Source organism: Callorhinchus milii, unplaced genomic scaffold (genome assembly GCF_018977255.1).
Source record: "Callorhinchus milii isolate IMCB2004 unplaced genomic scaffold, IMCB_Cmil_1.0 Scaffold2, whole genome shotgun sequence".
NCBI lineage: Eukaryota > Metazoa > Chordata > Chondrichthyes > Chimaeriformes > Callorhinchidae > Callorhinchus > Callorhinchus milii.
The window spans coordinates 114,137,158-114,161,928 of record NW_024704743.1 but is presented as its reverse complement, the minus strand read 5'-3'; the positions used below and the strand labels follow the sequence as shown (position 1 = coordinate 114,161,928).

The following is a 24,771-nucleotide window of genomic DNA, read 5'->3' as shown; positions in this document are numbered from 1 at the left end:
ACTCCCATTCTCCCTACCACATACTTCCTTCACATGTGCACACGCTTAACACGCACTCACTAATTCAAGACCAAAATAAGTATAGAAATTTTTTTATAAGGATTCTGCGCTGCGATAAAATCTAAACCCTGGTTTAAATGTAGTGTTTTGATTATGAATTTTATGGATTAATTGGTTGCAGGAAAGGTGAACTTTCCCTTCTCCCCTCTCCCCTCCCCCCTCCCATATACTCCCACCAACACACACACACACACACACACTGAAAGCTGGGATCACTGAAAGCTGGGATCACTCCTGGGTGATCAGTGTTGACCACATTGTGGGGTATTGAGGTAGCGGCTTTACTGTTGCGTTTTTTGTTTAGTCATGTGCTGACCAGCAGTCAAATCTACTCTAGTCTATCGAAATCCTCAAGAGCTTTGAAGAAATTTGAAAACTCTTCACATGTTCTAGGGTCCGTGTGGATTATTTTGCTATGCTTTTGCCACCTGCTTATCATTGGAAACTTGAGAGTAAATAATACAGGTAAGCTGAGTGTGCAGAAAGTGTATTGTCTTCAGGGGTCCAATATGAATTCACTGAACAGCGTGGACAGACAGCTCTTGAATGCACACACGTCCAGAGGTGCCAGAGTCCTGAGATGGGACTTCATATTTCCACTTGCCTACACATTAATTCCCTGCTTTGACAATGCTGTTGTCAAGCAAAGCATCACCCCAAGCCCTCCTGCACTTCCTAGTGGGCAATTAGATGAATTCAGCAGTAAAGCTTTCTGATCAGACAGCAAACTGAATGCAGTGCAAGGAAGACTATAAGAACAAATGTGAAAACAGATACATTTAAAAAATGCTAAGAAAACAACCAGTGACTTAAAAAACTTAATATGAATTGCTTGGCGAATAATTAAACATTTGTTTTGAACAGTGGCACGTAACTTTCTTTCTATAGATGTCCAGAAATAGGTTTGTGTACCTATTTTCCTGTTATTCTTAACATCTTACTATTTGATCTTTGCCTCTTTTTACTCCTGCTACCTGACTGTCAGGCTGCAGCAGCATCGGAAGTGGCCAAAGTTGAGGAGGCCCAGTTTCAAGTCCTTGTGAGTGACGAAAAGCTGTATCTTAAAAATTTTCAATTTGTCACATGGCTGCTTCTTTAGTCTTGAGTGTAAATTGCATCACTCTCGTTTTTGGGCTGAAATGTATCAGCTACAAAAATGTTGCCATCCGAAATGTGTGTTATTTCAGGTCATGATAAAGGAGTCATCAAACAGCATCAACAGCAACAACAACATGCATTTTATATAGCGCCCTTCACGCTGGCCTGAGCACTGAACAGTGGCGGAGTCAGCAACGATATTAGCTGCAATTGCAAGTTTGGGACAGCAAGGAAATGATCACTTGTCACGTTCTGCTGCATGTACAATCACGTCTTTGCTAAAGTGCGCCATATAGGGTGCTTTTAGATGGTAGAGAGCAACGGGGATGAAAGGAAGGTTCTGCTTTGATTTTTCTCTAGGGACAGTGTTATCCTCTGTATTAATGTTTATATTTATTTCTTGTCAAATTCTGTGTACTCAGAAGCTATAAGATTCTTACTAAAACCCCACTTTGTGGTGTTTCCTTAAGGCTTGTCTTTTTTGGAGGTGGGGTGGGTTGATGGGGTGGGGTTGAGGGAGAAGTTGGTCCATGTAGGTCAGAGCCAAGGGGCGGGGCAGAAAGATGGCCAAAAGAACCAAGAAAACAGGAGTACCTATGAAGAGTTACTGAAAGAAAAATATATTTGGTTCCCATTTGTGTCACTTACTAGGAGTGAAAAAAATCTTGTTATTTACGGTAGCAATTGTACTGATCCGATAATCTGTCACTATTTACCTCTCGTTTAACTGTTTGTTCCTGACCATGGTTAATAAACAGTTAAAAGAAGGAGCTAATTCCGGTATCCGGCCCCCAAATAAAAAATTGGTCTTTCACTGTATGATTGTTTGTGGCACCAGCTGTGCACAAATTGGCTTCCACATTCGCCCACAAAATACATCGTCACACCACTTTACAGTACATCCCGTAAAGTACTTTGAGACGTCCTCCCGACGTGAAAGGCACTGTATAAAATGTAAGCATTATTATTGTATTTTTAATCCTACTTTGTGAAGCCTGCACAGTGCATGCGTTTAGCCTGATGTGGTTTTAGTGCTGAGTTTATATCAACCAATGCCACTGACCGACTGACTTCATTTCTTCTTGTCCATTATGTCAATAACATGTATTTAGTATGTGCGTCCATACCATTGCTCGCTACTACATCCTTTTCTGTTGACCCTATATTTTTAACCACAATGTCTTTCATAGTAATTTCCTGAGGAGACATCTTATATCAGTCATCTATCTGAATTATCCAAACCAAGGCATGAAGCTCAATTCTCCTGGCTATTTTCTGTTGGTTTCATTTTTGGATTTCAGCTTCCACCACTTCCTAACTCTGGCAGGCCCCACACTCACCGCATGGGGCCCTTGCTTTTACACGTTTGGTCTGACAGTGTATGGTCTAGACCACTCGCACTGCATTACAAAGTGTTTGTTTGGAATAATTAAGTTTTTTTTACTTATTTTTTATAGCGTCTTCTGTTTCTAGTTATAAAACATCACTTTTAGGAATTTCATGAGGAGCCAAGGACCGGGGAAGTTGGGGAAGCATATGACAACGGATAAAGAAAGTATCTAAATGACTTGCAAATTCTTGATGTAGTTTAAGCAGCAAGCAGGACAGAGACAGTGTCTTGGCCTAATAATGCAATGAGGTCAATGTATTTTTCATCCAAATGGGTTATTCAATATTTTTCACTTGGAAGTAAAAGTCCAGACTTCAGCAGTTTATATTTGAGACATGATCCAAGCCTTTCAAATCATGCCATAGAATTTCATTCGAAAGAACCCACAGCTGGATGTGGCTTAAGAAGTAACCAGTTGATCTTTCATTTTCTGGTCGATCTGAATCTGATGTAATAATAATAATAAGTAGAATTGGCCCATGGCAATATATTTAAATTGTGTTGCTTACAAAATGCTATTTGATGGTAATGTCATGAGATTGGGTGTAAAGTGCATTACAGCAGAAGCTCTGTAGGGGAGAAATTCCGCCTGAGTCTGGATTTACTCTTATTTATGCAGTATTTCAGAGCATCCAGAATTTGGAAAATTGTTGAATTCAGTCTTAACTTTCAAGAACTTAAAATTAAAGCAGCATTTAAGAATTTGCAAATTTCTGGATAAACCAGAATGCTATATGAATAATAATAAATAATCTTTGCATTTGATATAGCGCCTTTCGTGTCAAGAGCATGTGCCTAAGTGCCTCACAGGATTTACTGTAACGTGTAGTAGAGGTGTATTTTGTAAGCAAAATAGAGTAAATCTAGACCCAGGTTGAATGTCTCCCTAGGCTTGTGAAATTGGACAGTCAGTTTATAATGAATGTATTGACACATAAGAATACGGTGAGGTTTGGCATTGATAATGGTTCTGTATCTGTGCTCAGGTAGTTATTTCTCTTAATAAGGATTCTTTTTTATTTGTTGTCTCCTGTTTTACATTGTGCATTGCAGTCATACTTTTACACCTTTTCCTGCTGGGTGGCTTTGCTTGAAGGTCTCGGCATGGTGGACGGGCTGTTTCTAATATTACTTTGAATAACCATTTGGTGTTAGATGCATGTTTGCATGCAAACACAGTGCGTCAGCAGCAGTGGATGTGCATTATGTTTGTGTAATCTATTCAAAGTGTCTGTTTCTGCCGGCAGAGGACAATTATGGGACGGATGGGAAGGTTAGTCTGCAGAAACTGCCAAACTTCACAGAAAATATCAACTGGGAAGGACTTGAAAATTTGTACAGTGTGGATGAAAGCTTGTTTGACAACAGGAATAATTATAGCCTTAGCCTTGGAGACTGGACTAATTACTGGAAGGATGTAGATAGGATGTTTGCACTGCTGAAATCTTCTCCTGGACACACTTCTGAGACCATTGCGCTAAACAAGGATCTGTTGACCATTGACACTGCCCCCCTGGACATGGCATCATCTCCGCTTTCCATCTCGGGAAATGGGTCCCCAACTGAGCCAGAGGATGAATCCAGTGGGATGATTGATTGGGAGATAAAAGAGACACAACCTGCTATATCTACAGACTCAAGTGTGACTGACACAGGGGGTGACAGCCCAAAGGTGGAAATGATGAATCACAATCACATACCTGAGAACCATGTTTCCAGTTCTGAATGGTGGAGACAAGAGTTGATAAAAGAATGGGAGGATATTGAAAATGGTTCAGGCTTCAGCGGCAACGGCCTGAGGGAAATCGAAGCCAGAAACAGCTTCTTTCTGCAGCAGAGCGGCATGCTTCCTCTGACAGGTCAGCAAAATCAAGTGCGGGGGGAGGAGGAGGACATTCTTGAAGATCAAGCCTATCTTCCTGCTCATTCTGTCAGTCCTTTTTATCGTGAGGCCTTAGCAATTCCTTCAGAAGGCAAGGTCAGCGGGAACGAAGAGCTTCAGGAAGAGCCACAGAACAGCGGTGAGGAAATACCAGAGAACTTCAATCCAGAGGGGTAGCAGTTTGTCCCCTTCCCTCTTTTGATCAACTCAAAGCCCTTCATTCATTCATTCACCTGGATGTCTACTGTCACCTGCAATAATAACAGCTCATGTTGTAAGATCAAAGGGCAAAGGACGTTGTATTTCATCACGGACAGCCTTGGGGCAGTCTCACAATTTTATTTTGTTACCATTGTCTGGAATGAGGGAACAGGAAGCTTATTTCTTGTATAACTGTTAAGTTCTACAGTTCTAAATAAATATATTTAAATGTTATGTTACTGGAATAGGCATATCCCAGAGGGCTGGGAGAAATTCCCTAAACTTTGCATTGGCTGTTTTCCAGAGCCTTGGGGTGTCCTCCCAATGTGAAAGGCACTATACAAATGTAATTTTGTTGTTCTTGTTTCAGTATGCCTCGGAATAGTTTCTCCTTGTTACCTAATAAAGTGAAACGTTTTAGCTACTGTCGGTCTGTCACATGGAGAGTGTCACGGACTATCACGTAGAGTCTGTCACATGAAGAGTATCACTGACTGTTACGTGGAGTGTGTCACGTGATGTTACAGTCTTGTCATGTGTAAAATGTCATCGACTATCACGTGGAGTGGCAATCTGCCATCTTTCCACTACAAAAGCTCGCAAAGTGCATTCATTTACATTAATCATGGTTGGGGGGAAGGGGCAGGGGTTTGTCCCAAAATGTTGCACTTTCAGAATTGTTCACAATATATTTGCAGAGTGAGTTTTGCTGTCAATTTGGAATCTATTAGCAGTGCAGAGCATTGGTCTAGTAAGTATTTCCAGCTGGCTATGTTTGCTTTTCAAGGAAATCCCTGCTCTCTGTTCACCCCATCATGTTCAGCGACTTAATAGTTGCTCGGGTATTTTTCCCCCCAGTTTGTTTTTAAGGAGTTATTTTTCTGCCTTCGCTCCACCCCACCGCCACCACCCTCCCCGCCCATGGCCTGTTTCGAAACTCTTCATCAATGAAGGAACAAGTGAGGCCATTTCTAAATATATATTTGAGATTTACATAGAATCATAGAAATTTATTGCAGAGAAGCTCATCAAGTCTACAACAGCTCTCAGAGCAAAGTGTTCATTCAATCTCACTGCCCTATCTTAACCTTATACCCTTTCAGATCTTATCTACATTATTATACCATTTGTTTCTGAAAATATTTCTGCAAAAGCTTTTTCATCAAGCCTACATACAGTCACTCAATGTGCTATTCTTTTAATAAATGTCTCTATAGCCCAAAAGCTCTTTTACTAGAATCTCTGGATTCATGTGCTAAAAGGGTTTACAGAGGTTACCAATAATTTTTAACCTCACTGAACTTTTTCCTGTTAGGAACACACGTTTCCAGCTGGAAGGCTTAATGTAAATAGCTTGAAGACTTCACAATGGTGGGACTTGTGAGATTCACTTCAAATTGGACAACACTTCACCATCATATTCATCTATGCCTGCTTGTGTGCACTCCTGGAAAGTATGGGATTTGGCTTCCAGCAGTACAGCAATTTGGAGAGGCAAAGATTTATATTTTCCCCTCAAAACTACTCAAGAACCTTTAAGGGACCATTTTTGATCTGCAGGGCAAACTTCTATTTGCAGATAATGCAGCAGGACAAAATCACCACCACAAAATTCAGCATGAAATCCACAGTATAAACCAGACATTGGTTCTGTCAAATGAAAAACCCATGGGACTATTTGCTAATATTTAACTGGCGATTATTTTGAGTCGCAATTGTTGAGTCTCTGTATGGATGTCACGGTTTGTAATGACACCTCGTCCATGCTGAGTGTCAGCTACAGTGGGTAAAACTTGCTTGAATGTTAATAAGATCCTGAAGGTATTTAATGTGGAGAAAAGGTCCTGTTGGTGGGCTTTAATATTCTGTGGTGCGTGGGGTTGAAGAGGTGGGCTAATTGTTATGGGTGATAACTATCATTTAAGCACTGCAATTTTCCCCTCTATGATTCCAGACAGCAGTCACATCTCTTAACAGCTCGCTGTAGCCTATTTTAAGCGTGATCATTCCATCAGATGACTGTTCCACTTGCTCCAAATCACCCATTTCTCTCCTTTATGAAACTGGTGGGGCTGATGTATCCTTTAACTGCTGACATTAACTTGTGCAGCACCTGCAGAATGAAATTGAATCAGACCGAGGCCCAGAATAGTTCACTTGCAATTGTGTGTGTGTGTTGTGTGTGTGTGTACCCGGAGGAGTCCTCTGATTTTAAGTTAGCTGGCAATGTTCAATTAAGGTGTTGATTCTTGTTTCCACCCTCAATGCTGAGAGTCAAATCATAAGCATTGTCTTCTTACATTGAATTGTGTTAGTAACTTCATCGGTAGGGGGTGGAGGGGAGGGGAATAATTATCCAGAAAAAAAATCTGTTAATCACTTTGAAATAGAAATAAGTTTTCACTTGTAGTCTGGGTTTTATTATTCCTCCTGTAAATGTAACCCTGTTAGCCATAGCTATTGTGTTCCTGCTTCTGATAATGTAACATAGCAAAGTATTTATGTACTGAACAATGCTGACTGTAAATAGTGCTGAATTGAGTAAAGCATGAGCACAGTGTTTACCAAATTTGTATGTTCCAGTCGCAAAACTCATGTGAATTTATTATTTTTTTGGGGGGGCGGGTGGGGGGGGTTTAATTCTGCAACTATTCTGGCTTCAGGAAAGTCGAGAAGCAGCATTTATGGAAATAAAGTTTGTTTAACTGAAATCAAATGTTTTATTTCAATATGCACGAGTTTCAGGCACTGAGATAAAAGGGAGTTTTGAGGCTGTAAATGGCTCAGTGTGTTGGAGCATCAAGCATGTGGCAATGGAGCAGTGGGAGGTGGAGGCTGTTGCTCATGCCTTTGATACCTCTGCCAGGCCATTTGGGAGGAACTAGTTGAAAAGAAATGAGAACCTTCACCAATGGACGGAGGGCAAGATAGACTTTCCACAGGAACACACAGGACTGGAAAAGAATATTGTGGCCCATCTGTCCAGTCCCAAAGTATTAAAAACAAATTCTACTCTTATCTCTCATATCCCTCACGTGAATTTTTTGCTGCACAACTATCCCATTCTCTTGAAGTTGTGAACACAATCTGCCTCTACCACTTCACAAGAGAATTTATTTCACATATTCACATGACGTAAGTGAAACTGAACTGTATTTAGCTTCCCTAGTCAGCCTGAGCCGGTGTTACTTGGGTCACATTGAACAGGTAATTAATAACTCCCACATTGAAACTTTGAACTCAGGGTCTAGGCTTACACTATTGTTGGAGGTGCAGTCTTTTGAAACCAAGGTCCTGTCAACCTTTTCTGGGGGATGTTAACGATCCCATGACACTATTTCAGTTTAATTCCCATCACTGGGATTAACTACAGGACAATATGGAACAAATTGAATGACTTTTATTGACAACATATCAAGTATTCAAAGTATTGTAAACTGGTCTTTAACAAACGTGATGTTCACTGATGTTCCTGATAAAGTGGTTAAAGGCTTTTACAATACTGTCATTCTTACTATCTGGGAAATAAATTACCATATCAACAGACAGATATTAATTAGAAAATGAAAGTGTTGACAACACTATTCCAAAGATTCCAAACATTTGATCAATTCCTGTTTCTTTGCTTATCACAAGCAACACCACGTTTACATACAGTACGACTGATATGATTGCTTAATACACTGCTCTGAATAGAACAATTTGCCTCCTGTTTCCCCATTCAATTGCCCCGTCTTTTGAAGGAGAACTTGATAGCTGCTGAGCAGAGGTATTCGGTTGTTTAAAAATGCCCTTCTGAAACTCGAGGAAAAATTTCATTTGTATTTCCTCTCAACTCGGCTATCTTCGATTCGTAATGTTTTGTCAATGCTTCATGTCCGATGTGTTACCACAACATGTTATGGAATTGCTGGTCAAATTAACACAGGCAAGGAACTATTCCAGCAGCCTCCTCGATCCAGCTTTGTACCCCCTTCCTTCTCATTTCCCCCTCTGCCTCTCAGTCCCCACTCCACCCCACAACTGAAAATCACAACCACACTGGTATCACCACAAAACATAGTCAATTCACTTTACAGTATATTCTGTGAAGCTCTTTGAGACGTCTCAACGATGTGATAAAGCGCCACGTCAAATGCAAGGATTATTATTATCATCACCAAGCTAGAGGGAACCATTTAAAATTATAGTGAAACCCTGAAATAAAGAATTCCCCTGAAGAAAACACTCCACTTTTCCAGCCTCCAACCACCCAAACCTTTTTTCTTCTAAGTTCACAATGCAACCTCAGAAATAGTTTCACTGTATCCAGGACCTTATTGCACAGTAAACCATTGCTGAACACTTGCTCACTGGTCTCTATGTCAGATACCTGTCACTGCCCAATGAGATTCTCTTTGAATACAACAGCATCATGATTTGCTGTTACACAAGGTTGCACCACTGTCTGATTTATTTATTGCGGACTACGATGTGATCTGAATGAGAAACCTGTATTTTATGCTCAGAACAAAAGTTAGATCCCACAATGGATGTTGTAGGGTTCTGAGAGGCATCCAGCGCATCAGATTGCTTTGGGTCCACAGCTGCATTTGACTGGACCTTTCATTTAGTTCTTGGTAAGTGATGGAGCTCTAAGCTCCACAGTAAAAGGCTAAGACATTGAAGGAAAGGGGAGGGTATAGGGGGACGGTAAGTGACTGAGACTCTGGGGAGATGCAGCAAAACATAGCCATGGTAAACCGTATGTTTTAAAAACAAATATCTAATAAAAGGTATATAAATAATACAAGGGTAGCTGAGAATAAAAGAGACAATTGCAGAGATTATTGGCAACGGGAAGCAAGACAGCATACTAACTACTTGTTTTAAAAATAAAATATAACATATAAGATGCTCTTTGAGCTCACCAGCTGCCTGACATTATAATTTAAACTGCTGGCTGTGTGCCCTTCCTAAACTTGTTCCGACTAGCATCTACAATGCCAACCAAGAAATAAAATCTTTCCAGTGATTTTGACACCACTGGAGTGTGACAACGTGCAATTTAACTACCATTTTACAAAGTAGCAGAGAATTTGACGAAATTTGTGTAATAATTCTATTTTTTTTTGCTTGATTGAAAGTGAGGTACACAGTCTGCAATACTGCATTAACCCACACACTGCTAACCAGGAAAACAATAGAAAATGCATGCAGGAGATACAGTGGGGAACATGCATGCAATATTGCGTTTCTGTGATCAAGTATGTCGATGCTTTTCTTTACATCAGTTGTGTTGTTTCTGTATCAAAAGAGAACAGGTGAAATTCTGTAAAATACCTTCCATAATTCCAATTCAATTGTTTTCTTGCTAGGTAGTGCGATGAAGTTCTCATTAAACTCTACTCCACATGCTCTGTGTTCAAGTTAAAAATCGTTGTGATATCTTTGATATATGACAAAAACACAGGAAATGCAAGCAACTGAATACTGTATGTTGAGTGGTTATGCAGCAGGTTAAGGGTGACTTTAATATCTTAGCAAAGAGAGACCAAAGGCAATTTACACACCAGGTCCTTAACGCCTCTGAAATTGCTTTGATGCTTAAACCTATGAGAATGCAGAGATTTCGATATATTGCCTGCCTTTACAGAGGCTGAGATACATAATGCCACGTACATGTTTATTTGATATGTAGATTGAATATGCAGTACATGGGAAGGGACCAGAAATTACCCCTGATTCTAGACCTAACACTATCTGCTTTAGCATCTTAAGAGTGTTGCAAATCTTGGCAAATTCTTCAATTCAGCCTCAACTAGAAAAACTTTTTTTTGAGCCCCTTATAAGAACCTCCAGAAAACTGGCGTCAAAATTCAGACTAATTCCATAGGTTTCCAAACTTCGCACTCTCTGAATTTTCCAGTCTAAGTCTTGAACCAGGATCTGAAGGCTGGCCCTAGATCAAGTGAATATTATGTGCTCCTTTACTCTTTCTTGTACTCCATTGCATGTTCCTGCATTTAAGGCAATTAGGTTTGTCGTGGAAACGTTTTCGGCAAACCAAATCCTTTCCTGCTTGCTTTTCAACACACACCGCTACAACTTGCATTGTGTTAAAAACGTGCTGCAGTGGAGCAACCCCTGCAAGAAATTGTGATAAAAGTGAGGCACACGTAGGATTTTCCCCCTCACTTCAGGAGAGAGCCACAAAAGATATTTACCTGATCGAGATAAACCTTGACTTAATGCACCTGAAGTGGATTTGAAATCCAGTGAAGAAATAGCAACAGTACCACTTGCACATGTGGGCAAAATAACAGGAAATGCAAGCAGCTGGATACTGTCAATTGCAGCATCACAGTTATGTATCAATGTATTCTGCTCAGAGATCACTGCCCTTCCTTTACTTTCAATATTTCAAATGGCACAAGTATGCAGTGTGTCTGCTTGTCCTTCTTTCTAGGAATTCTGCCCAGGTTTAGATTTACTCGACTTGTGTATCTAGTACAAGTAAAGAAATTAAAGAGAAAAAAATTAAGGCTGCTTTTCAGAATTTGCCAAATTCAGGACGCACTGAAATGCTATGTGGAGAGAGTAAATTTAGACCTGGGTGGAATGTCTCCCAATTGATGCACTGCTAAATCTGCTAAGAGACATTACAATTTTCAGATGTGTGGGTGCATAATGGGGTGACCACTCAGCTCGTGCCATGCTGACTCCCCAGTGAAGCTGTTTAATCCCATTCGATCCACTGAGCTCAGTGCAGTTTCTGAGCTGAGGCCTGAGATACTTGTTCGGGAATATCGCCCAGTTTATGCTCGTCCAACTTTTACCAGGCTACCAAACGTGGTCACTGGTAAAGGTCATGTGGATGCCAACTGTGGTATTGGAGCTTTGGGCAGGGCCAGGGTTACTTACGGCAACTTAACGTACTGTCTTGTAAACACGATTTTCAAGTCACTCTGATGGGGTGAGCAGTGATTATAAAAACACGTTATTCGTCACTAAAACCAAGTCAAATATATTAAATCTTCAACAGCCTGCAACTGGCATCTAGCAGGTATTCTTAACACTGTGTGACCTAGGGCTGATGAGAACAGCATTTTTTTTTAAAAAAATGCCCAAAACAATTGTCGAAACAATTGCACACTGACGCTTGGCGCTGGGCATGTTGCCTGATTCACTGACTGACTGACTGACTAACCCACTGCTTGACTGACTGCCTGCCCCTGTATTTCATGATTCCCCAAACACTAATTGTTAGTCATCGTAGAGCACGAGTGCAAATGGTCGCACCATTAAGATTAAAAATAAAAAGCAGCCTAGAATTCGCTTTGAGGTATCCAGCCCTCTGGAGTGCCACTGTCGGTGCATTAACTTTTAATTTTGTCGCTCATTGTTTGCCACTTCTTTAAATTAAAAAGGCACAGTTTTTGTTTGTAAAATTCTGTGTGGAAACATTTCCCCCTTTTTTTTCGAAACGAAGAACAAAATCCTGCTTCAACAGCCCAGCCGGCGTTTTGCAGTGTTGGGACGACTCAATCCTCGGGATGGTCACGTGTGGGGGGGGGGGGACATTGCGTTGACCTAGATGTCAGCCGTCACATCCTCCAGTGTGTCCTCCGCCGTGTGCTGTTCTGGCTCTCGGAATGATCCGGGTAATGTCTGTCCCGCGCGCCGCGATAGGTCGTCGCCGTGTTCAGCCCGTGTGCGAAAGCTGGGACAGGAACGAGTCCGTGTGGAGCTGTACTGGCCGCCCGCGTGGCCGATGAGCTCGCTGACAGTGCTCACGGGACAAGCTGTCCTCCTGCGCCTCTCCAAGCGATCTTCCTTATACTTGATGGAGTACCAGGCCAGGAAGATGAAAATAAAGCCCACGAACTTCAGGCCGGCTGCTAACCCGAAGTAGACAAATCGGAATGATGTGACGTCATACTCCCAGCAGGAACCAATCACACCACATTCCTGTTGCCACAGCATGCAGGTCGTGTCAATCACAGCCCCAAAGTAGATTGGAGTCGGAATATAAGCTGCAAAAGAGAAAAGGAACGAGATTTAAAAACCAAGGAACTTGCACGCCAGCTCCACTGAAATCACACTTGTGCTCCTCGTGTGTTTACCTGGCAAGAGTAAAATAGAAGACCCAAATGAAGGGTCTGCAAAGCTGATCTGAAATATTATAATATAATAATATATAGTAATACTTGCATTCATCACATTGAGACATCTCAAAGTGCTTCACAGAGTCTAATAATAATTGCATTTGATACAGCGCCTTATCATGTCTTCTAGACGTCTCCAAGAGCTTCACAGAATATACTGTAAAGTGAATTGACTGTATATTTTTACAGGTGAAACACGGCAGCCAATTGCGCACAGCAGCATCTCACAAACAGTCGTGGATTGAGTGATCAAATTATTATTTTTTCAAAAATTATTTTTGAAGGAATTATTACCCCAGAAAGCAATCTCCCAATCAACTAACAACTGGGTTCCTACTTTCTGCTAGGTAAACAGAAGCATGTGGTGTTAGAAAACTCGCCTAAGGTTTCGCTCTGACCGGGAATCGAACCCGGGTCCTCTCGCTTGTGAGGCGAGAGCTCTAACCAATATGCTACAGGACTCCACATATTCTGGATAAAACCCAATGCAAAAACAAAGTATAATGGAGAACGGTGGGTCTGATCTGAAGATGGGATATCCGCTTGACTCAGACAGTTTACCGGGGAAACTTTAGAAACTTTAGAGGCTGCCTCTAAGCTGACAGAAATGTACCCATGTCCTGCTAATTAGAGCAATATCTCACTGATGTACTACTGTATATTGTCACTAACAAATTACAGTTAGCATTGAAATACACAGCTCAGCTGCTGCATCTCGCTTAACCCAGCACTTCATATGCCAAAAGAAAATCCAAAGTCGTTCACTGGGGCTGAGCTTAAAGCAGAGCATTGTCATATTTAGATTATAAATACTGTCAACCACAACTCCATTTTTTTAAGAAAACATTCTCAGCAAATAGAATCTTAATCACAAAAGTGGTATTTACTCTGTAGCATTTTAAATTGCACCACAGCAGTCCTTGCTATTTGGTGCAATACCGTAGATTGACAGACAGTGGCAGTATTGTAATGCACTAGTGCCTATACATCAGGTTAGCCGATCAAAACACAGCACATTGTGAAACAAAAGGGCAATAATTCATTTGATTCATAAATCCATGAATCAAACTGGCAAGAGCATATGTCCATATACTGTGACTGCATTCTGCAAATGGGAGGAATTATTGCATTCTGCTAATGGGAGGAATCACTGTGTATATAAGAGAATGTGGGACAATATCAAGGTGGTACTTTTTAATGTGGCTCTTTTTATCAAGGATACAAAGATATTCCCAATCCGTCAATACCACAGCTCAGATGAGCTTTGATATAAGGTATTACACTCTATCTGTTGGAATCTTAACACATTTATCTGTGAATGCCACCCCATTGAATATCAGCTGCAATCTGAACACTGTAACTTACCGAGAGTTCGTAAGAGAACAAATTGCATTCCCAGGGCAAAAGGTCTCTCCTGATCTTCTACAGACCTACAAGAAACCAAAGCACATATAGTGTCGGACTTACTGGGGATTTATTGCATTATGTAGTAAAAAATAAATCCCGTCAGTATTGAAGGAAGGAAGCTGTTTTTGTATACATACCTATATAATATACACACAAACACACACTTTATACAAACACTATATTATACACACACGAGTCATACACACACACACAAAGATAAGTACACATCTTATAATCTGACATGATCATATATGCTACAGCATCACACAGCCTTGGATCCCGAGGGGGTTGAAATTCCACCTGGGTGTAGACTTACACTATTTCCCGTCAGGCCTTTGAGCTCATAGTCTATGCTGACACTTCCAAGCAATTCTGGGGATATGCTGCATTACCCGAGGTGCTGTCCTTTGGATGAAACATTAAAACAAGAGGTCCCATTTGCCTGTTCAGTTGGATATTAAAGATCCCTTCACACTATTCGAAGAGAGTCACTCTCAGGGTCCTGACCAATAATCCCCCAAATAAAATTCCCCATTCACTTCAAGACTGTCTGTGAGACACTGTGTTTGTGATTTGCCTGCTATGTTTTTCTACAAATACACATTCACTGGACAGCATAGTAAAATCCTGCTGGGATTTATTTCAACGGTGTGAAAAGGCAGGCACAAAATTGGTGAATGTATTTAAATTTAGTCCTAATTTTGAAGCTGTTTTTTAAACAGATTGCAACAAACTGTCAAAAATTAAGACTGCGAATTTCCCAAGTTTTGCCCCCTCACAAATGCTAAGAAATCGTTTGCAAGTTTAGTAACCCAGGTGTAATTTCTCCCCTAAAATGTTTCTGAATCTCATCCCTCCATCCTCCTCCTGGAAACTAATGTAATGGCCTCCAGCCCCCCACCCCCCAACCCGCCCTCTCTTACCTGAGAGTTACTATGATAGCTGATGGCTGAGCACACGCTGTGATCAGTGTGACGATGAAAAGGAAAATGAGGAACGGGATGAGGGTGCTGCACGTCCGATCACACTTGCCCGACACAGCGTAGCCATTCTCATTCAGGTACGTCTTCACAATAACCAAATGGAGCTGGCTTCTCTGTCCGACCGTAGGGGGAGTGATGACCTGGCGACTCAGAACACAGGCGCAGTCCGTGTAGTTCCTCATCTGTAATTACATAATTTATACAAAAGGTAACAGCTTCAACAAAAGCACGGCTTCAATTCTGCATTCACTAACTCCCGCCTCTGCTGCCACACAAGACACCAGCAATGCTACTAGCGACAGCCTGACTCAGTCAGTACAGGCGCTCTCACGACTGGGTCAGAAGATTGGGTCAAGGCTTGAGATTATAGTCCAGGCTGACATTCTAGTGCAGTGCTGAGGAAAGAGACGGGTGGGATGGGGGAGCACTGCATTGCCAGAGGTGCCATCACTTGGATTAGTTGTTAAAGCGAGGTCCCACCTGGTCGGGTGAATGTTGAAGATCCCATCACACACTTCACGTAGAGAAGGGAGTGGGTCCTAGCCAACAATTTTCAAGACTATATACTAATATTAATCCTTCCCTTTGATATAGCGCCTTATCATGTCATTGAGACGTCTCAAAGCGCTTCACAGAATATACTGTAGAGTGGATTGACTGTGCATTTTGTGGGCGAAACTCGGCAGCCAATTACGCACAGCAGTATTCGGTGATTTATTTCATAGCTGTGGGACCTTATTGTGTGCAAAAGGGTTGTCGTTTTTGCCTGCAAAAGACATGCACTACACTTCGAAGCAAGTATCCAGGTAAGAGCTTTGATATGTTTCAATGTTAAATGTCATATAAAAATGCAAGTTTGTATTCCTTCTTCCAACTCATCTGGTCAAAAATTCCATTCAGAGTTCTTTTGATGATGTGGCATAAAAGTTTTTATGGGTATATTAAGAGAAAGAGAGTGGTAAAGGGGAATGCGGGCCCATTAAAAACAAATGTAGGTGAGACTATAATGGACAATAAGGAAATGGCAGGCTTGTTGAATGAATACTTTGCTTCCATTTTCACGGTAGAGGAAGAGGACAAAATACTAGAGGTACAAGGGAACCTAAAAATAAGCCAAAGTATTGAATGATTTTAATAAAAATAAAAAAAAGGTAATGGAGGAAATAATGGGACTAAAGATAGACAAATCTCCAGGACCTGATAGATTCCACCCCAGGGTATTAAGAGAAGTAAGAGAGGAAATCACAGATGCATTAGTCATAATTTTCCAAAGCTCTCTATATTTGGAATTGTGCCTTTCGATTGGAGAATTTCAGATGTTACTCCATTACTTAAGAAAGGAGGGAGAATCCAGGTAACTGCAGGCCTATCAGCTTAACTTCAGTTGTGGGGAAGTTACTGGAATCTCTAATCAGGGACAGAGTGACTGAGCACTTGGATAAAAGTGTGAGCTAATCAAAGAGAGTCAGCGTGGATTTGTGAAGGGTAGGTCATGACTGACGCACCTCGTTTAATTTTTTGAGGAGGTCACTAACATGGTGGATGAGAGAGTGTCTATGGATGTCGTCTACATGGACTTCCAAAAGGCATTTGATAAGGTTCTGCATAAGATCTTATCAGCAAAAATAAAAGGACGTGGAATCGGAGGTAACCTTGCAACGTGGCTTGGTAATTGGTTAGGAGGCTGGAAACAGAAAGTAGGGATAAAATTAATTTTCTCTGATTGGCAGGACGTGACAAGTGGTGTTCCCCAGGGTTCTGTACTGGGGCCTCAGCTTTTCACCATATATATAAATGACTTGGATGAAGGAATAGAGAGTTCAGCGCCTTAGGACGTCCTCCTGATGTGAAAGGCGCTATACAAATGGAATTTTTTGTTGTTGTTTTATATCAAAATTTGAAGATGACACAAAGTTAGGAGGCACAGTAAATTGTGTAGATGGGAGCAGGAAGTTACAAAGGGGCTTAGAATAGATTAAGTGAGTGGGCAAAACTGTGGCAGATGGAAATCAATGTGGGGAAGTATAATGTATTTCTTATGTTCTTATTTTCTTATGTTCTTATGTTCTTATGTTCTTCCGCCAGGAAGACGGAAGGCAAACTTGATGGACCTTGGTCTTTTTTCGTCTAGCATTATGTTCTTATGCATTTTTGGATCCACTATGAATCCAAAAATAGCAAAACAGAATTAGGGTTGGGAAACTAAGAACTGTGGAAGAGCAAAGGGATTTGGGTGTCCACATACACAAATCACTAAAAACAAGCTCACAGCTACAAAAAGTTATCAAAAAGCCTAATGGGATGTTGGCATTTATCTCAAGGGGGCTGGAATATAATGGAAAGGAAATGATAGTGCTTGATAGAAATGACAGAACTGTATAGAGCTTTGGTTAGACCCATCTGGAGTACTGAGTTCAGTTTGGGGCACCGCACCCCAGGAAGGATATATTAGCTCCTGAGGGGGTGCAGCACAGATTCATCAGATTGATACCAGGGTTTAAAGGGTTAAATTATGAGGACAGGTTGCATAAACTTGTTGTCTGTTCCCTTGAGTTTAGAGGGTCGAGGGGTGATCTGATTGAGGTTTTTAAAATAATAAAGAGTTTCGATAGACTAGATACAGATAAACTATTTCCTCTGGTAGGGGAATCCAGAACAAGGTGGCATAATCTTAAAATTAGATCTAGCCATTTAGTAGTGAAATCAGGAGGCAGTTTTTTACCCAAAGGGTTGTGGAAATTTGGAACTCTCTCCCCCAAAAGGCTGTGGATGCTGGATCCATTCACATTTTCAAGACTGAGGTGGATAGATATTTGTTAGGTCAGGGTAATAAGGGATACTGGGCAAGAGCGGGTAATTGGAATTGAGGTGCAGATCAGCCATGATCTTATAGAATTGAAGAACAGGCTTGAGGGACTGAATGACCTTCTCCTGATTCTACGTTTCTATGAATGTCATAATAATCGGAAATCATGTCTATGGCTTTCACCAAAGGCGAAGCATGTAAGGCTAAACGGAAATTTTACCCCATTGTAGCTTAATCCTGACAGACTGAGTCCACACGGCTACCTGATGCCTAAAGGGAAGTTCCGTTTGTATAGAAAGGTTGAATCCACTTCCCAACCCCCACCACCCCTCCCCCCTCCCACTGATGTTATAAAAATGACTCCATCCAAAAGCCGTCTGCTTCTGCAGCTGTTAAGCTGACAGTATCATTTTCAATCCTGTCGCTGCACAGATCCCAGTGTTTCAGTGCCATTTAGAGCCAGCTCAGCCCCTTTGGCTCAATAGCTGCAATACAATACAATATTACATTTGTATAGCGCCTTTCATGTCGGGAGAACGTCCCAAGGTGCTGCAGCAACTAGAGCGCAAACAAAACAAAGCAAAGTCCCCTGCAGCAGGGAAGGGGATTGGGGAGATAATCACTTGGGATAATTATCACATCACATACTGCATTTTCCATTTCATCATTACCAGCAAGTGCTCCCCTCTCCTCTCATGGTGTAACCTGTGATATTGGCTGACTGCTGAGGTCAGCGAGGCAGCTGATCGGTTTTGAATTCTAAGAACTAGTGAGAGGATGTTACCAGGTTGGGATTGGGGAGTGGCGGTGGGGGGAGGAGAAATAACTTTTAAAACGCTGCAGCTGCCAGCAAATCTTCTCACTTTTAGTCACCTTTATCCCCTTCCTTCCTCAACCTCCCCCCACCGCGCCCCATCCCAGTCTCCCCCCCAACCCAGCTTGGGCTCCCAGTCGACTCTGTGAAGTGCATTGAGATGTCCTCGCAACATGAAAGCATGAAAGACTGCATAAATGTGACATTGTTCTTGCTGTTGCTATTATAAAAATTACAAGGTGTCTTTTTTGAGTGGCTTGGATCCTATTTATAGCATCTAATCGCATGGCTGGAATACAGTCAAACTGACAATACTGTTATAAACACCATATCAAGCCTTTCAGCCAGTTGCTGCTAACTGTTAAAACACACCGGCTATTGTCCAGTAGAGGGATAATGCCAGTGATTTGGGAGTGTCAGTCTGGTGTTCAATGCTCCTTCTTTCTCTACTCACCCCTGTGCTTTCATTGACCACACTTGAGCACCCAGCCAGGCATGGGCTGAAGTACGTGATCCCGTCTGATCCACAGACAGGCTCGTACTCATGGATTCTACAGCCACAGTTCACGTTGCAGCTGCCTGTGAGGTTCCTGTGAGCCATTGTGAGGGACGGGCTGAAAGGAAAGACAAGAGGAGCCATCGATACAATTAATCCTCTCTGTAAAGAAGCACCAAGCCTGCACTCCCACAACCCGCTCAAACTATATGCAAAGACACGGCACGGAAACAGGCCATTCGGCCCAACTAGTCTGTGCAAGATTATTTAAAAAAATGCTAGCAGAGTTATTTCTGAGCATGAAAGCTCCACTGCTCACAAACGCTGCGTATCTTTCTCATGACTGAAGAAGCACCTGTTACACGGCATTGCTGTCAGCTCCAATTTAATCCTCACTTGTCCGCACTCGGTGGATTTAGATCTCATCCTAAACACAGGGCAAGCTGGCATGAACTGTTAAGACAAAGCTACGAGCTGAAGCACACATTCTGGGTTTTGACAGTGGATGAGTCCCCTTGTTAAAGACTAATGATACAACAGCCTGATTCTACATCTCGTAGACCATGCTCAGTGTCTCAGTAAGTTTAACTCACTTTGAAGATGTGTGACTATGTCAGTAAATCCCATTGCTCAAACACGCACATTGTCAATGTGCATTAAACTTACCGACCCAAGGAGCTTTACTTGCTCAAGTGATACTCTCACCAAGTGTGCCACTTCCTTGTGAAATCAACCACTCTCCTACACAATGTTGAGATGACCCACTGCCCCACACAATGAATTACTCTCCCACATAACGCTTGGATAATGGATTGCGTTCTGTTCTCCGGGATTTTTTCAAAGTTTGCCAGTTTTCCAGATTTTTGCAATTTACCATTTTGTGAATTTCGCGATTCGATATTCATGAATCCAGAGATTGACAATCAACATGTCAAACCCGCTTTGCTAAATGGCGCAGAGCGTGACTGAGATGAAAGATAAAATTTCATCAGTAGTGACCTTGGCTCACAATTAGCTGTTTGTGCACAGGTTCTTTGAGGCATTTAGCTTGGATTTACTTAGCAAAGGAATTGACCTGCTACCACATAACAAAGCAGTATAAATAACAATAATCCTGGACCATTAATTAATAGAGTACAGTGTGGGCAAATTCAGTCAATTCTCCAAAAAACAGCCTCACGAAATACTGTGTGTAATTATTGACTCTATATCTGCCACGGAAAAGGCTGTATCTTGTGGCTCGGTTTACTATTTTAACAGACAGTTTGATGTTATAAACAAGAGTGAGGTAAAGTTCCTCCTGGGTCTGAATTTATTCGATTCACACAGCATTTCAGAACGACCAGAATTGTCAAATTAACTTTGAAGTAAGCTTAGGTCTCAAAAGAAACTTACAGAAAAACGGATTCAAAATCAAGGCTGAATTTAACTATCCGCCAAATATGTCCTGAAATACTGGATTAGTAGACTAAATCTAGACCCAGGTGGAATTTCTAACCCGAGGTGAATTTTTCCAAAATAAGAAATGAATAATCCTCACCCCGCAGTGTAAGGTATGTTAATGCCCCCTAGATTAATGGTTTCACAGCCGACAATGAAGAGAGTGGAGAAGCACAACAGTGAGACTCCGCTGCAGATCATGGCAAGCTTTGCCGATTCGCGAGCTCCCAGCTTAAGCTTCTTAATAATGTAGCCGCCGAGGACGATTCCAACACCAGCACTGGGAACAATGATCACACCTGCAATTACAGTAAAACCACTGACTTACAAAGTTGCAGCTTTATGGAGATCGTTTGCTGAAACGTTAAATACAATATTAAATATAATACAAATGTATAGGATCCCAGACATCCCAAAGTGTATTAAAACACAGGCCATGAAGTATCATTTAATGCATTGCTTAAATGATGAGACAAAATGTAGCTGCAATAAAGATACATTATGATTAATGTAAGTCAACAGATGCACTGCATGTAAACATACTCCATAAATTAGACAGATTTCAAACTCTCTTGGGATTGCATTTAAATGGGTTGAGACGTGAATGATGGAAGACACCGTTCAGTGATAACTGAAGGTTCACTGAGTGAATTCCTGATTATCAGTGTGCAACACGCAAAGTGACAGATGATGCCAAGATAAGAAATCCTTCATTTTAAGGATATTCTCCATTTTTACAAATGAAGAAACCATTATCAATCTGCCTGTACCTGACAGCGCATCCAACAATAGTACCAAAAATATCAGTATAAACTATAAGTAATATACAGTACAGGGATAGAATTCTCATCCAATTACCCCACAGTGTCTTTTGTGTGCCGACTATGTTTTTGCCATACCTCACACTCTGCTGGACATTTCTTGGGAGAAATTGGAAGTGGCTCCATTTGTAGAGGATTTTGAAGAGTCCAGAATTTGGCAAATTCTTAAATACAGCTTTAATTTAGAAGCCAGTTTTCTGTCAATTTCTTTTAAGGACTACCAAAATTATTTCAAAGTTGGGACTGAGTTCAACAATTAGAGAGGTGGGATTTCTCTCTATATCTTTACAATACCTCTGATAAAATAATCATTGCATTTGATATATATCAAATGCATGCAGGTGGGACACATGGAATTCTCAGTTTGGTTTAGATACTCTTAAGTATGATGATGGGTTTCTGTATATGTCAGTCACTCAGCTGACCCAAAAAAATTAATTAATGTGTGTCATAAGCAGTTTAGAGGCATCGGATTTTTCAAACAAATATTGGATATTATCAAAGAAATCTATTCAGAAAGGTGACCTTCACTGAGGAAGTCTATGAATTTACAGTTGTTTCATTTATCCTTGCCTTATTCACTGTTCATGCATCACTTGCTGAAATCCATCAGAGAAAGGTGATCAATGGAATCTTATGAAAAATGAATAGCATAAAGCCCTGGAAAAGCAAACATCTTTTTGTCCCCTGTGATCTAGAGCGTAACTTTATCTAGCTTCTCTACACAATAGAAAGTTGCACTGGCCTCTAGCTGAGTGCAGTGAAATAAAAAAAATTAACAATAAGCACTTCCCTGGTAACCTGAAGCCAACTCGCCATTGATAAACATCGATTCAAACGATGCCTTCACTGGTTTAAAATGAATAGGAAACCGCTTCAGCAAAGTTGACACATATGTCACTAAAAATTAATTTTACTCAATAAGGGCAGTAGTTAAAGTCAATTTTTCTAATAATAAAGGGATTTGCATGACTTCTGAAACCATTGCATGGACATTTGGTTCTGAGTGTGGGGAAGGAGCAGAAGAGGAAGAGTGGGTTCATTTTTTGGTTATTTCCAGGAGAGGGCAGAGGTTACAACTGATCCATCTGCAGACATACAATCCTATCAACACTTATTGTGTGACGTGACATGGCATTCTGTTCCTAGAAATAACTTGGAATCCAAAAGGTTAATGTGCACACCTTACCTGTGTAAATGCTTGCGTTAGATGCTGGGATGCCAAACTGAGATTCAATGAACTTTGGGATGAAGGTAATAAAAGCGGTGACGATGGCACTCTCTGCTGTGTACGACAAGCTTACAAACAGGAATGTCATGTTGCTCAAGATCCTGATAGCTGCTTTAGGAAGATCTATAAAAATGACAAGAGAAACACCATGAATGACACAATAGTGGAGAGGAGCAACTTTAGAGATATAAAGAAACCCCGTGGCTAACGTGTGTACATTGTAATAATAATAATCCTTACATTTGATATAGCGCCTTATCACATCTTCAAGGTGTCTCAAAGCGCTTCACAGAATATACTGTAAAGTGAATTGAATGTATGTTTTGTGGGTGAAATGCAGCAGCCAATTGCGCACAGCAGTTTCCCACAAACAGTTGTGACTTTTTAGCGACCAATTTATTATTATTTATTTTTTTGGAAGGAATTATTACGCCCGGAAAAGCAATTCGCCAATCGACTAACAACTGGGTTCCTACTTACTGCTAGGTAAACAGAGGCGTATGGAGTAAGGAAACTTGCCCAACATTTCGCCCTGCCCAGGAATCGAACCCAGGTCTCTCGCTTGCGAGGCGAGTGCTCTAACCACCCAACGTTTCGCCCTGCCAGGAATTGTAGTGGGCAATGTCAGCATGGCTTGCTTAAAAGAGCTTGTGGAACATTCACAATATTATCTATTTCACAAAGCTAAGGAATTCCTTTTCAAAGGTCACATCATTGAGCAAACTGAATCAAGGATACCCAACAGGACTGCTTGGATATTGAATGTCCAACACAAACACAAGAACTATAATGTCAGTTCCGCAAATAAGAGTAAGCACCAGAGTTCCTGGAATGGGTAAGAACCACTGTCTTATTGCTTAAAACAGCACGACTTACAGTGAAGCAGATTTACAAAGCATTGAGATGATGGAGTGGCAGCTTCTGAGAGCAGAAGAGAAAATCCTTTTGTACTGCAATTGTTCCCAAGTGCAGGAACTGTTTTAACTGGTTATTTCCCCCCCATCCCATCCCCCACTTCAATGTTCAGTGGTGGAAGTGTGGTATTTAAGGGAGGGTTTGTTATTTAACACAGGAGTTTTTACATAGTGTGGATGAAATGACAACAATCATTGGACATTCAGCTCCCGCATCAGGAATGGAAACAGTTTCTGTAGTAGAATCCCTGGCATTGACTCCTGAGCTCGATATCACATGAAATTAATGCCTTTTTTTACAGCCAGAAACACCACCTTAATCTTAGTCTTAAGCAATTCCCAAAATGAACTGCAAACCAAATTAAGAAAAAATGTAAGTATTTTCCATAGTTTGACAAAATGTTACATTTTACAACAAAATAGTCTAAACAGGCTAAGACTCGGTGGAATTTCAGGCCTCCAGTGAACTATTAATTTCAGGCCTCCGGTGAACTCCAGTGTAATATTATTGGTTTCCTTTACATCAGGAAATGTTGGACAGCAAAATAAAAAGTAGAACAACTCACCTGGAACACATAATAGCCATCCTTCGTTACTAGTTACATTCCATGGATGGTGTTGGCAATTTAACACCACAAAACCCAAAGGGATTTGTCCCTATATCCCTGCACCACAGGATTTCCATTTAGGCCTTTGTAAGACAAGGAGCAATAAAAGTACCTTTGGGCAATCACATTGAGAAATCGGGTAGACTGAGGTTATACTCTTTAGAACTGTGGGTAATTAAGGGAGGGGATTGGATTGAAGTGTTTAAAATAATGAGAGGAATCCACAAGGTACGTAAGGGCAACATTCCCTCCCCTCTGAAAGATAGATCCGGAATTGTTTCAGATCCCAGATGGTTAACTCCATGCTTTTCTTCTCCCCCACAGCGTTGCCCCAGTTCTCATGAGACTGTCACCCCCATCCTTGCCCATCTCCATTGGCTCCCCATCCAAGCAGATCAAGGTCAAGATCCTCTTTCTCAGCAAATCCATGGTCTTGCCCCACCATGTCTCTATCAACTCCTTCAACCCTACTG

General features: G+C 41.2%; 2 protein-coding genes across 5 annotated transcripts in view; one reads left to right on the top strand and one right to left on the bottom strand.

Annotated features, from left to right (window-relative positions):
- The window catches only part of LOC103174504 (extracellular sulfatase Sulf-1), a 129,078-nt gene extending 124,022 nt beyond the window's left edge, over positions 1–5,056 (top strand). For 3 of the 4 annotated variants that reach the window (XM_007886908.2, XM_007886915.2, XM_007886918.2), the window contains one exon: positions 3,796–5,056. In XM_007886908.2, the coding sequence (XP_007885099.1) occupies positions 3,796–4,607 (812 nt within the window). In that variant the 3' untranslated portion in view covers positions 4,608–5,056. The remainder of the gene's footprint in view (positions 1–3,795) is intronic. The other variant, XM_007886922.2, reaches the window with a different exon arrangement.
- Positions 5,057–8,741: 3,685 nt separating this feature from the next.
- Positions 8,742–24,771, bottom strand: part of LOC103174781 (solute carrier organic anion transporter family member 5A1) — a 71,653-nt gene continuing 55,623 nt past the window's right edge. Inside the window, exons 4-9 of the mRNA XM_042332319.1 lie at positions 22,735–22,899; positions 20,825–21,023; positions 19,243–19,402; positions 15,109–15,350; positions 14,144–14,208; positions 8,742–12,646 (exon numbers count right to left, since the gene is read on the bottom strand). Coding sequence (XP_042188253.1) covers positions 12,204–12,646; positions 14,144–14,208; positions 15,109–15,350; positions 19,243–19,402; positions 20,825–21,023; positions 22,735–22,899 — 1,274 coding nt within the window. The 3' untranslated portion in view covers positions 8,742–12,203. The remainder of the gene's footprint in view (positions 12,647–14,143; positions 14,209–15,108; positions 15,351–19,242; positions 19,403–20,824; positions 21,024–22,734; positions 22,900–24,771) is intronic.